General features: G+C 36.8%; 1 protein-coding gene across 14 annotated transcripts in view; it reads right to left on the reverse strand.

Moving 5' to 3' along the window:
* MTMR3 (myotubularin related protein 3) overlaps positions 1-13,969 on the reverse strand; it is a 144,709-nt gene that overhangs the window by 39,407 nt on the left and 91,333 nt on the right. For 9 of the 14 annotated variants that reach the window (XM_036908816.2, XM_036908821.2, XM_036908820.2 and 6 more), the window contains 4 exons: positions 12,545-12,634; positions 12,029-12,145; positions 8,659-8,691; positions 4,497-4,579 (listed from right to left, as the gene is read on the reverse strand). In XM_036908816.2, coding sequence (XP_036764711.2) covers positions 4,497-4,579; positions 8,659-8,691; positions 12,029-12,145; positions 12,545-12,634 — 323 coding nt within the window. Of the gene's footprint in view, positions 1-4,496; positions 4,580-8,658; positions 8,692-9,201; positions 9,394-12,028; positions 12,146-12,544; positions 12,635-13,969 lie in introns of those variants that run through there. The other 5 variants (XM_036908825.2, XM_036908822.2, XM_036908819.2 and 2 more) reach the window with 2 other exon arrangements.

Genomic DNA, 13,969 nt, shown 5'->3' on the forward strand with positions numbered 1-13,969 from the left:
TGGCTTATAAGACACTCACCTCAAATGCAAAGACATACACAGACTAGAAATGAAGGGATGGAAAAAGATATTTCATGCAAACAATAGGGAAAAAAAGCAGGAGTTACAGTACTTGTATCAGACAAATTACGAGTTCAAAACTAAGAAAGTAACAAGAGACAAAGAAGGACATTACATAATGATAAAGGGGTCAAACCAACAAGAGGATATAACCACTATAAATACCTATGCACCCAACACAGGAGCACCAACATATGTAAAACAAATACTAACACAATTAAAGGAGGAAACAGAATGCAATGCATTCATTTTAGGAGACTTCAACACACCACTCACTCTAAAGGATACATCAACCAGACAGAAATAAGTAAGGACACAGAGGCACTAAACAACACACTAGAACAGATGGACCTAGCAGATATCTACAGAACTCTACACCCAAAAGCAGCAGGATACACATTCTTCTCAAGTGCACATGGAACATTTTCCAGAATAGACCACACAGTCCACAAGAAGAGCCCCAGTAAATTCAAAAACATTGAAATTATACCAACCAACCTCTCAGATCACAAAGGTATAAAACTAGAAGTAAATTGTACAACGAAAACAAAAAGGCTCACAAACACATGAAAGCTTAACATGCTCCTAAATAATCAATGGATCAATAACCAAATTAAAACAGAGATCAAGCAATATATGGAGACAAATGACAACAACAACACAAAGCCCCAACTTCTGTGGGACACAGCGAAAGCAGTCTTAAGAGGAAAGTATATAGCAATCCAGGCCTATTTAAAGAAGGAAGAACAATCCCAAATGAATAGGCTAAAGTCACAATTATTGAAACTGGAAAAAGAAGAACAAATGAAGCCCAAAGTCAGCAGAAGGAGGGACATAATAAAGATCAGAGAAGAAATAAATAAAATTGAGAAGAAAAAAAACAATAGAAAAAATTAATGAAACCAAGAGCTGGCTCTTTGAGAAAATAAACAAAAGAGATAAACCCCTAGCCAGACTTACTAAGAGAAAAAAAATCTACACACATAAACAGAATCAGAAATGAGAGAGGAAAAAATCACGATAGACACCACAGAAATACAAAGAATTATTAGAGAATACTATGAAAATCTATATGCTAACAAATTGATAACTAGAAGAAATTGACAACTTTCTAAAAAAATACAACCTTCCAAGACTGACCCAGGAAGAAACACAAAATCTAAACAGACCAATCACCAGCAACAAAATTGAATCAGTAATCAAAAACCTACCCAAGAACAAAACGCTCGGACAAGATGGATTCACTGCTGAATTCTATCAGACATTTAGAGAAGACATAATACCCATTCTCCTTAAGGTTTTCCAAAAAACAGAAGAGGAGGGAATACTTACAAACTCATTCTATGAAGCCAGCATCACTCTAATACCAAAACCAGGCAAAGAACCCACCAAAAAAGAAAACTACAGACCAGTATCCCTGATGAACATAGATGCAAAAATACTCAACAAAATATTAGCTAACCAAATTCAAAAATACATCAAAAGGATCATACACCATGACCAAGTGGGATTCATCCCAGGGATGCAAGGATGGTAAAACATTAAAAAATCCATCAACATCTTCCACCATATAAACAAAAAGGACAAAAACCACATGATCATCTCCACAGATGCTGAAAAAGCATTCAACAAAATTCAACATCCATTCATGATAAAAACTCTCAACACAATGGGTATAGAGGACAAGTACCTCAACATAATAAAGGCCATATATGTTAAACCCACAGCCAACATCATACTGAACAGCGAGAAGCTGAAAGCTTTTCCCCTAAGATCCAGAACAAGACAAGGATGCCCACTCTCCCCACTTTTATTCAACATAGTACTGGAGGTCCTAGGCACAGCAATCAGACCACACAAAGAAATAAAAGGCATCCAGATTGGTAAGGAAGAAGTCAAACTGTCTCTTTGCAGAAGACATAATATTGTACTTAAAAAACCCTAAGGAATCTACTCTAAAACTACTAGAACTAATATCTGAATTCAGCAAAGTTACAGGATACAAAATTAATACACAGAAATCTGTTGCATTCCTATATACTAATGATGAACTAGCAGAAAGAGAAATCAGGAAAACAATTCCATTCACAATTGTATCAAAAATAATAAAATACCTAGGAATAAACCTAACCAAGGAAGTGAAAGACCTATACCCTGAAAACTACAGGACACTCATGAGAGAAATTAAAGGGGACACTGATAAATGGAAATTCATCCCATGCTCTTGGCTAGGAAGAATTAATATTGTCAAAATGGCCATCCTGCCTAAAGCAATCTACAGATTCAGTGCAATCCCTATCAAAATACTGACAGCATTCTTCAATGAACTGGGACAAATAGTTCTAAAATTCATATGATACCACAAAAGACCCCGAATAGCCAAAGCAATCCTGAGAAGGAAGAATAAAGCCGGGGGGATTTCGCTTCTCAACTTCAAGCTCTACTAAAATGCCACAGTAATTAAGACAATTTGGTACTGACACAAGAACAGACCCATAGACCAGTGGAACAGAATAGAGAGTCCAGTTATTAACCCAAGCATATATGGTCAATTAATATATGATAAAGGAGCCATGGATATACAGTGGGGAAATGACAGCCTCTTCAACAGCTGGTGTTGCTAAAGCTGGACAGCTACATGTAAGAGAATGAAACTGGATTACTGTCTAACCCCATACACAAAAGTAAACTCAAAGTGGATCAAAGACCTGAATGTAACTCATGAAACCATAAAACTCTTAGAAAAAAACATAGGCAAAAATCCCTTGGACATAAACATGAGCAACTTCTTCATGAACATATCTCCCTGGGCAAGGGAAACAAAAGCAAAAATGAACAAGTGGGACTATATCAAGCTGAAAAGCTTCTGTACAGCAAAGGACACCATCAGTAGAACAAAAAGGCATCCTACAGTATGGGAGAATATATTCATAAATGACATATCTGATAAGGGATTGACATCCAAAATGTATAAAGAGCTCACGTACCTCAACAAACAAAAAGCAAATAATCCAATTAAAAAATGGGCAGAGTAGCTGAACAGACACTTCTGCAGAGAAGAAATTCAGATGGCCAACAGACACATGAAAAGATGCTCCACATCGCTAATCATCAGAGAAATGCAAATTAAAACCAAAATGAGATTATCACCTCACACCAGTTAGGATGGCCATCATCCAAAAGACCAACAACAAATAATGTTGGCGAGGTTGTGGAGAAAGGGGAACCCTCCCTCACTGCTGGTGGGAATGTAAATTAGTTCAGCCATTGTGGAAAGCAGTATGGAGGGTTTCTCAAAAAACTCAAAATAGAAATACCATTTGACCCAGGAATTCCACTCCTAGAAATTTACGCTAAGAATTTCAGGAGCCCAGTTTGAAAAAGATATATGCACCCCTATGTTTATCGCAGCACTGTTTACAATAGCCAAGAAATGGAAGGAACCTAAGTGTCCATCAGTAGATAAATGGATAAAGAAGATGTGGTACATATACACAATGGGATATTATTCACCATAAGAAGAAAACAAATCCTACCATTTGCAACAACATGGATGGAGCTAGAGGGTATTATGCTCAGTGAAATAAGCCAGGCGGAGAAAGACAAGTATCAAACGATTTCACTCATCTGTGGAGTACAAGAACAAAGCAAAAACTGAAGGAACAAAAAGAGCAGCAGACTCACAGAACCCAAGAATGGACTAACAGTTACCAAAGGGAAAGTGACTAGGGAGGATGGGTAGGAAGGGAGGGATAAAGGGTAAAAGGGGGCATTACGATTAGCACACATAGTTTGGGGTGGGGGGGACACAGGGAAGGAAGTACAACACAGAGAAGACAAGTAGTGACTCTATAGCATCTTACTACGCTGATGGACAGTGACTGTAATGGGGTATGCGGTGGGGCCTTGATAATGGGGGGAGTCTAGTAACCATAATGTTGCTCATGTAATTGTGCATTAATGATACCAAAATAAAAAAAGAACTTAAAAAAGTATTATTGAATGTAAAATTGTGTAATTGTTAATGATACTGTGGATATGGAAGAAAATATCCATAGTCTTATGAAAGTACACTAAAGTATTTCAGAGAGAGGAACCATGATTATGTTACTTTCAAATCATTCAGAAAAAAAAAATCACAGATACATGCACACAATAGATCCCGCCAAATGATAAAGCAAATGGGGTAAAATATTAACAATACAGGTGTTCTTTGTACTAATTTTACTTTTGTACATTTGAAATTATTTCCAAATAAAAAATTTAAAAACACCTTTCAAATAGGAAAGTAGCCTAAAGATCAAGTATTTCAGGCACTAAGTATTCATAAAATATTCATAACAAGGCTGTTTTCTGTTACCAAACTGTGGACCCATTCTTTAAAAAATATTTTCCTAAATACTTAAGCTAAACAGCAGCATAAGCATGCCACATACCTGATAACTTTGCAGTCTTTGCAAGTCAAATGAAGTTGAAATATATCACGGCATTCAACACTTTCTATGAGCTGTAATGGAACCTGCAAGTAAAAAAGATGAAGTCCCATTAGTCAAAAAGGCATTGACCCTGCAGTTCTTCAATGTGTCCAACAAAAATGATTAAAAAGCTCTATGGGGAAAGAAGCAAACAGAACTGCAAATTTATCTGGATCAATAGTACTCAAGTGAGTTACTGCTGAGTGAATGAGGGTTTCCCTTTATCTCTACACAGCACAAAGCCAACAAACAGAAAAGGCACTACGTCCGGAAGAGCAAGCAACACACCATCTCTCAGTTATCAAACTCCCCTCCTCATCTCTCAAAGTCCTACATTAGATGCTATAGCTAGCTGTGATTTGCAGTGACACAGAAGCCAAAGGAAACCAGAATGCTAATCCTACCTTGTTTAAAGAAAAGAATTGCAGATCAAGGTGCAACAAGGACTATACTTGTTTGCCCCCAATGACAAAGTGGGTTTGTGGCTCTGTGTCAGCAAAAGAGCATCCTAAAAGAGACTGGAAATCTCAACTGCCCGCAGGTTACACAGAAATGATCATGAGACAGTAGCCTGAAAAAGTTCCTTGTCAGGCTGTCTACTCAGCAGAACAGACCCACAGATATTGCAGGGAGCAGATCATACAGTGGTCAAAGGTTCTAAAACTAGCGAGGTCTAATTTGCTTCAAAATACTAGGAGCCCTATTTTCCAAGTGGGGCTTAGGCATGAGCAATCTGGAATGGTTCTCTCCCTGCCAGTCTGGTCAGTAGATTACTGAACATAGGAGTACATAAAACAGTGGAGCACGATCAGAGTGAGACAGATGTGGGGAAAGCATCTGGACAGGATGACAAATCCTCAGGTTGACATCAGAATACTCTCCTTGTTCCTCAACTCATCCCGACTTTCAACCCCTGGCCTCAAAAAGCTATTTCCAGAACTTCTAAAGAAAGCCTGGTAAAATAATAGATACTCTCACTCCTTGGAAATGGGTAGACCACTGCCTCTTAAATGCATCATGCCCAGCCAAAATGTGGTTCTGGGAGTTGCAAGAAGCATTCCAATAATTTGTGCTTAGCATAAGAAAAGGTTGGCAGCCTGCAACACAGAACAAGAAGAGTGCTGCCTGTACTGGGTGGCCTCATGTTAACTGAGCCAGTTTCAGAAAAAGGCTTCCAACAAACCCTGCTCCGCCATGCAATTGTCAGAGTCAGTACAGAACTCTAAGAACAAGGATGTGCGAGCAAGCAGCAGCCCAGGGCTCAATGTCTGAGAGAAAAAAACAACAGGAAACTGAGGCAGGGATTAAAGAAGAGAAGAAAGCAAAATAAAATTACTCAGATCTTCCTTGGGAGTTTTTACCTCAGGACTAGAGAGCCTTCTTACTTAGTTCTAAGTCTTTAATCTACAAAACTCCCTTACTTGTGATAGGACTCAAAGTAGGAGAAAGAGTAAGAAATCTTGCCTGTGTTCCCAGAAAAAAGGATCTTTGGCCCTCTTTTTTAAAGTCCTTAACCCTGGGGTGCTGTGAGAAACTGCAAATGATGTGACTAAAAATTATTTCAAGACCTGTACATCTATGAGGGAAAAAAAACCCCAACAATAATCTATCAGTAGGGATAAACTGTAAAGGAGGAACAGGAAATTAAGAAGATAGAGATTAGAAGATGATACTGATTTGTTCTTCGGCCAGTCCTTTGGGTGTCCAATCTCTTAAAATTTGTTTGTTTTTTTATGTAGCCCCTCCTCTCAACCCCCAACCCCCACCAAAAACAAGTGGGGCCAGACTGGCAATTAGTAAGAAGCCTAATCTCAATTTTCTAAAATTTTACCAACCAAACTTTTGTCTGTTTCCTGACTTAGAAAAACTTCCAACCTCCCAATATGCCATGACCTTCTGATTTCTGAACCTTGGATGGTCACAACTTAGGCAGACGCAGGGAATGGGAAGACGGCTGAGGTGGAGTGACAGTGAGTCACCTGCATCCCACGTTCCCTCTGATCACCTTCCCTTATAGCTAGAAAACTTGAAAACAAACTGATGCTATTCACAGCTGCTGCAAAGAGTGTACCAGCCTGTGCTACTTTGCTACAAACAACAGATAAGCTTTATATCCCTCTCACTGGACCAGAGCCCAAGCACCTAGACCCAGATTTCTAGGGTAAGAATAATGAAATACCTCAGAACACGCAAAACATCTGCTACCTAAAATGCATTCAATATACAAATTTTCACATATTTTAACATTGCAAATTTAAAGGATAAAAATGTTGATTGCTCGTATACAGATACTATAAAGTCACCAAAACAACCATCTGTATTCAAGTCACAGAGATGGAAGACATATTTTAATACTCATACAGATTGTCACATGCAGGGAAGTTTAATATGCAACAAGCACAGGAACACATAAGAGAGAAACACCTGATTTTCTATCAAATGAACATCCCCCTTTTTTCTTCTTTCTATGTTAATGTTCCTCTTCTGAAGAGACAGAACTGGCCTTCTTTTCCCCTTCATACATCCAACCAAAACATATTAAGTTTCTATACTTTAAGTCCCACTCCACTGCTTTAGGTTTCTCCACTTCCTCACATAAGAAGAGAACCTCTTGCTATTTCTGTAAATAGACATACCCAACATTCAACTTCATAAGCAAAGAACAACAGATTCAAGAGCCAGACCGTTTTATAACCCAGAAGGTTAAGGCACTACACTATAAGCTAGAGGGAAAGTTAGGATCAGGATCCATGTCTGTCCTCTAGCCCACACTCCTTCCATTATGTATGGTGCATTTTTCTACCTCTAAGATGATTCTTCCCTTCTGTATGAGCTCTACTTTGTTTTTTCTTCCATAATTAAATGGCCTCTCCACCAGGGATCTTCAAGAGGAAAACAGTATTCATTTATTTTGTTTTGTTTCAAACCAAGATTCCTTACAGGCAATTCTAGCCATGGAAGAATAGTAAAAAATCTAAAGTCACATTCAAATCCTCTGTAGCCCAGTGATTCAATGCTCTTAGCAACTCATTTTCTCTTTGCTCCTTTCTCCTTTACCTGTCAGGTAATTCTATCTCCCTTTACCGTGCTTTTCTTATAAATTCCATCTAACTCATGCTCAAAACAATGCAAACACATTCAGTGCTGTTAATCAATTCCTCAAAAAGCCAAAAGTTACATCATGGACACAAAAACTCGTAAGAACATCAATTAAAAGAAGCAGAGGAGAAGTAGCTAAACAATAGACATGCATAGGTATCAGACATCCACAATACGGTCTCATTCCAGAAGGAATCTCATACTGCACTATATTTAGCTTGATTCATGCTGGGTATGTGAGTCAGTGTGTATGCGTGTACATATGGTCTGTGTGCGTTATTTTTAGGTAACAGAATTTAAAAGTGGGATAATGTCTACCTTTTAAAAATGAATGCCCTTTTTGTAGCCCGAATGGGCATATTAATCTTACATATTCATCTGAAGTAAAAGTGGCAATAACAGAGTGAAAACAAAGTTATGAGTCTAAACCTAAGACTGTAATAAACTGTGGAATATACAGAAACTAAATCTTATCATTTAAAAACTAGTCAGAAGAAGACTGTCACAGGTTAAAGACCCAAACTTTTTATGGCTCACCTTTGATATTTACAAGTTACTCTTCCTAAGTACATTAAGTGTTAACAATAACCTTCTCCTGATGTTTAGGGAATAAAGGTTTTTGCTGTAGTGTGGCTGGACAATGGAAAAATGCTAAGGAAGGTGTTTCCCGCTGCTACACTTCTACCCTTTTCCTCAGAAGCATTAACAGACCAGCCTGGAAACAGAAATTTTAAGGTCCTTTTAAATACTCACGCTGCTTTTATAAATTATTCTTGGTTGAAATTCAGTTTACATTTTGAAGGTCACAATTTCATCTGCTTATGTGTGAACCGTGGGGCTTTACATCCTCACTCCACAAACTGTTCTTACTATAGGGTACCACCAGAACCTTGTCTAGTAAGAGGAAAGGAACTCATGCAGACAGGACACAGTGTGCTGGTTTGCAAGGTAAGCATCTCACACTTAACACCCATTTGTTCCAAGCAAAGGTACAAAAACCACCCAGGATTCTCGTGCTACTTACTGGGATTTCAGAAGCAGCAGACTGAGAGGCAGTCTGTTGAATTATACAACAAAAACTGTTTTAAGCTTTCATGAACTTGACTTCAACACTTATTTATAAATTATCTGAGCAAAGAAATATACCTGTACATATGTAAAAATATCACTGGGAAAAGCAAAGAATGTGAATAATTCATATTTTAAATACTACAACTGAACTCTACTACCAAGGTTCTTTACCCTAAGAATTAGAACTTGATATCCAAAGTGAATGTGTGTAGATTAAAGTAATGATGTCATGGTGTCTAAATATACAGACATGTTTTATTCAATGTACTGTGAAATAAAAAACATATGACATCAGGTAGCTATTTGAAACCTGATGGCAAATAATTTTCTAAAGTGCTAAATGTGTTGATTTAAAAGCTTATAAAATGATGCAACTGGGGCATGCCACAAAATATACTGGCACATTTGGGTTTTGATGGTTGAAATGTGTTTGATTTAGATGTAATAACCTATAAGATGGGTCTCTTGATCTTACATATTGTACTAAAATACTTACCTGTGGAGAGAGGATAGAAGGAGAGAAAGGGAGGAATAGCACCACCAAGTCTCTGGTCTCCATCAGGACCTAGCAGTGCAGGAAACCACTGTTTCCTGGAATAACCACAGGATTCAGGAAACCTAACACTAACTGTGATGAAATCAATTTATTTGTACGGAGAAATCCTAGTCTCTCTCAATCTGAAATGTTTAAAGTCACTGCAGTGCCAAAACACTTTTGCATAATTACTGTCTGTGCAAAGCCATTATCTTGGGCTTTTTAAGTGACAGGCAGGCTCTGTGCTTGGGAGGGTTTATAATGGTTACTCAGACAACAATTTTAGGTGAGGAAACATCAAAAAACAAAACAGAACAAAATGACAAACCAGTATGTTTTCTTAAATACTGTATCTCAATTACAAAGCAGGATCGGTAATTCCAGTCAACAACCTGTTCATAAAGCTACCCTTAGAGACAATGACGACGTAGGCCTATTCAGTCAGAAATACGTTGTTTTAAGATGAGTTTTAAGTCCAAAAGGGGCTTAAAAATGGTCTAATATTCATTTCAGACCCATAATTACTTCAGTTCACTTAATGATTACTAAATACGATGGCCCCAGGAGACATGCTGGATTCTGAAGATACAAAGATGAATAACCAAAAAAACTGTTAATATATCTGGTAAATGTTATGAAGGCATGTTCAAGATACAGAAACCAGAGGAGAGTATAATAAACTGTCAAAGAGGGAACTAGGACTGAGAAAGGCCTTACAGAAGTTGTTAACAACTGAACTGGGTTTTAACAGATAAAGACAATGAACTCAGAGGTGTGGTTTTACTAATACAAAAAGGAAAGGGGATAAAAGAGGGAAATACAGAAAAGATGGCAGGGACCAAGGATCACACCACTTAGCCTGACACCATGCTAAGTAATTAAATGTTAGAAGTAGTAAAGAGATGCTGGAAGACTGTAGGCTAGTGAATAACCTGATCAAATCCATGTTTTCCCTCCAAAAGACCTTACTTCCAAATACATCTAAAAAATAGCCTCTGAAATACCTGGCCATAAAACTAGTAAGCTGACAGGTGGATTAATGATTGTGCATTGAGTATTGACCCCCCTATACAGAAATTTATTGTGGTTAACAACTATTTGATCAATAAATATGAGAGATGCCCTCACAAAATATATATATACATATATATATATATAAACACACTTCCAATTGTAAAATAAATAAGTAACCGGGATGTAATATATAGCATAAGGAATATAGTCAAAATATTGTAACAACCTGGTATGGTGATACCTGGTACCTAGAATTATCATGTATATAAATGTTGAATCACTGTGTTGTACACCTGAAACTAATGTAATGCAATACTGTTGTCAACTACCCTTCAATAATAAAAAAAAAAAAAAAAGAAAAAGAAAATATGGTCAAAAAAAAAACTAGTAAGCTGACAAACAGGAGACTGCCTGGAAAAATGCAATGATATGAAACTATATCATCCCCAGAAGCAACTTAAACTTAATTACAATCTCATTGATTCCAGTCATTTAAACATAATTTAAACACAAAGTTAAATTGAGTAAGTCTACTAATTAAAACTGTCATTATTTCCACAGTAGCTGATGGGTAATTTCTGGCTGGTGGGATTTTATAGGTATTTCTATCCTGTCCCTTCCTACAACCACCACCAAATTCCAAATGGACCTCCTCTGAACACAGTACTGTATGATAGGGAAGCACAGCATGTCTATTTCCTTGATGAATCCAGTGTGCATTTTTAGTGATGCACATAAAACTATTGCAGTATCTATGATCACAGCCCAAATCTAGAAATCAGAAGGAATTCAGGCCACAGTGGTTCCTGGACATAAATGCTTACTACAAAGAATAAGTACCATGTTAATAAATGCCAGCTACAAAGAAAATGGCAGCCATTTGAGTCTTTTGATAAAGGAAAGAATGTATAGAAGGATTTGGGTAACTTTTAGACCACTAACTAATATGAACTTAGGTGACAGATTTCAAAGAATCCCAAAATAAACCCCAAAACACAAACTCTGAACCAAAGTATAGTCCTGAGCTTTTATAAGACATCATAATATACTTCTCTGTGCTGGAATTGAAGTGCAGAAAGCAAGCCACAATCCCAGCAAGTGAAGGAGGAAGGAGGCATTCATTCAGTGGTAGCACATAAACATTCACATTTTTGTGGTGAAAGGCCACAAATTATTGAAAACTATTAATGATGGCAGCACAGTTCACTGAAAGTACCCTCACAACTGATAAGGATAAATGTACTTTTAAGAATTGAAAGCCTTCCTTTTCTTCAGAAATATATAGTCCAATATGCAAATAAACATTGTATTTATACCATCTATACTTATACCACTAAGTAACCATTAGAGTAACTAACTTCATCCTATAATGAGTAGGTATTGAGCTCAAAGTACATTTCATCATTTGACATTAAGGTCCAGGAAATTATCTCAACAGAGACAGTTGGTAACTACTAAAGATTGAGGAATAAAAGCCTAGACAGCCTTTGCGTCCTTATAAAGCTTTATGATACAGCATTACCTAGTGCAAACCATGCAGTGTAACTAAACACAATGGACACCTTAGCTGACAACCATACTATCATCTTAAATCAAGCACAAGAGCTGCTTGCTAACCTAGTGTCCTCTGAGTACTAAACTGAGAGAAAAGCATAGGACACAATATTTTCACACCCAACTCTGTAAACCATTCTTCTTTGAAAACATTAACAAGTGTTTTTTCTACTTCTTTTCTCCATTTACTTTAGTGGGAGACTAGTTGTTCACCACTTACATTAACAAGAGACTCCTTGAACTTGATGTGAAGTCTATAATTAGAAAGTGCGATGATGGCATCCTCGGCACGACCCACATACTCTGTGCTTTCTCCATGAAGTTCAAAGAAAGGAACCTTGAAAATGGAAGAAGAAACCTTTCAGAGTTCTGAAGCAGTAAAGCAAAGTCTTCAAACACAGGTCAGATGAATGGACAATAAATCCTCTGTTAAACTTAAAACACAGTACAAAAATGGTTAAGAGACCTAAAGAAGATGAGCTTATACCCACATAATTCAAATATGCCTAGTTATTCAAAATCAAGACTACTGAAGGAAAGACAGAGAGGATCACTCAAACAGTGAAATCTCAGGAAGTAAGTTTTTCTAAAAGGAGAGATATTTTCCAGCTAACATTTGTACTATTTGGTTTAGGAAAGAAAATTATACAGTGCATTACTTCAATCTACTAGCTCTGCTACACAGTTAATATGATGCTAAATACTTATTTCACTCTAAAAAGTGACCTGTAATTACCTGAAGATTCTCATCCTCCCGAATCAGCTGCTTCCTGGGAAAGATCTGATTGGCCTGGATGCACTCAAGGCTGTGCTGAGTCTCTTCATCCTGGAAAAACCCAAAACCTTTAAATAATTATTTAAAAAACTCCCATTCATCCATATTTGGTTTTCCTGCCATTGCCAGTAGTATAATCACAATGAGAGTCTAGGGACCAAGGTAGACAGAAAGTTCAAGGAAAAAATATATATCTCCAAAAATATTACATCCAATTTTACATCCAATCCAATATTAGGTGCTTCTAAGAAAGAGAACACACTGATGCAAATAAAAAAAGTCAAAGAGGTTAACAGTGTTGTTATGGAGCACTAGTAAGTTATTACACTACTTCTAAGAGAAACCAAGATAACAGTGGGTTTTTCTTCTCTAAGTTATAACCTTGTTTTCAAAGATACATTTGAAACTATTTAAGAATGAAATGATGTGATGTCTGGCATTTGGTTCAAAATAATTGGGAGGGGGAGAAGGAGGAAGTGAGTGGGGCATAAATTAAACAGAATTGACCAGGAGGAATAACTGACAAAACAATTTAAATGGAGGTTCACTGTACTATTATCTACTTTGGTTTTATATGAAATTCCCATAATAGGTTTATTTTTAAATGTAAGCTCAAAAACTGAATTTCTCAAACTGAAAATGTGTACACCACTATCCCTAATCTCTCTTACATTACAAAACAGATGTTTTCTATTAAGACAATTTCAAAAGAAGCAGCAGTAAATGTTAATCTAAATGGCACTTGGATTGAACTTAACTATAATTTGTACAAAAAAAAGTATTTTACGTTATGAATTTTCATGGCATAGGAAGACAAGAGAAAAAGCAACTTATTGGAAAGTCTAACTATAAATTATGATGTAATCTGTTTACACAGCAACTTTATAAGAGCAGAAGTCATATCATGTTCAACTGATACAAGAATTATAACCACTTAGCAGACATTTCTGCATATGCTACTAACCACAATTTCAACAATTCTTTAAATCCCCTCAAAAAAGAGGGGAAAAAACACTTGAGGCTTTACCCACTAGCAATCTTAAACCAAAAACAGTAATATTATACTACTGTGGTTCTCAAAGTGAGATCTGCAGACTCTGAGACCTTTTAAGGGGCTCTATGAGGTCAAAACCAACTTTGGAATAATACTACATTATTTGCCTTTTCTCACTGTACTGGCATTTGTACCAACAGTGCAAAAAGAACTGGTAGGTAAAACTGTTGTCACCATAGCACAATCAAAGTGGTGGCACCAATTTCACTTAGACTGCCCTTGAAAAAAGCAAGAAAAACTAAGTAAATCTTATTAAATCTTAACCCTTAAGTAAATTTTTTATATAGGAATACATGTGAAACACTTCTGCTGCATACTGAAATATTATGGTT

The sequence above is a fragment of the Manis pentadactyla genome, chromosome 14 (assembly GCF_030020395.1).
Source record: "Manis pentadactyla isolate mManPen7 chromosome 14, mManPen7.hap1, whole genome shotgun sequence".
Lineage (NCBI taxonomy): Eukaryota > Metazoa > Chordata > Mammalia > Pholidota > Manidae > Manis > Manis pentadactyla.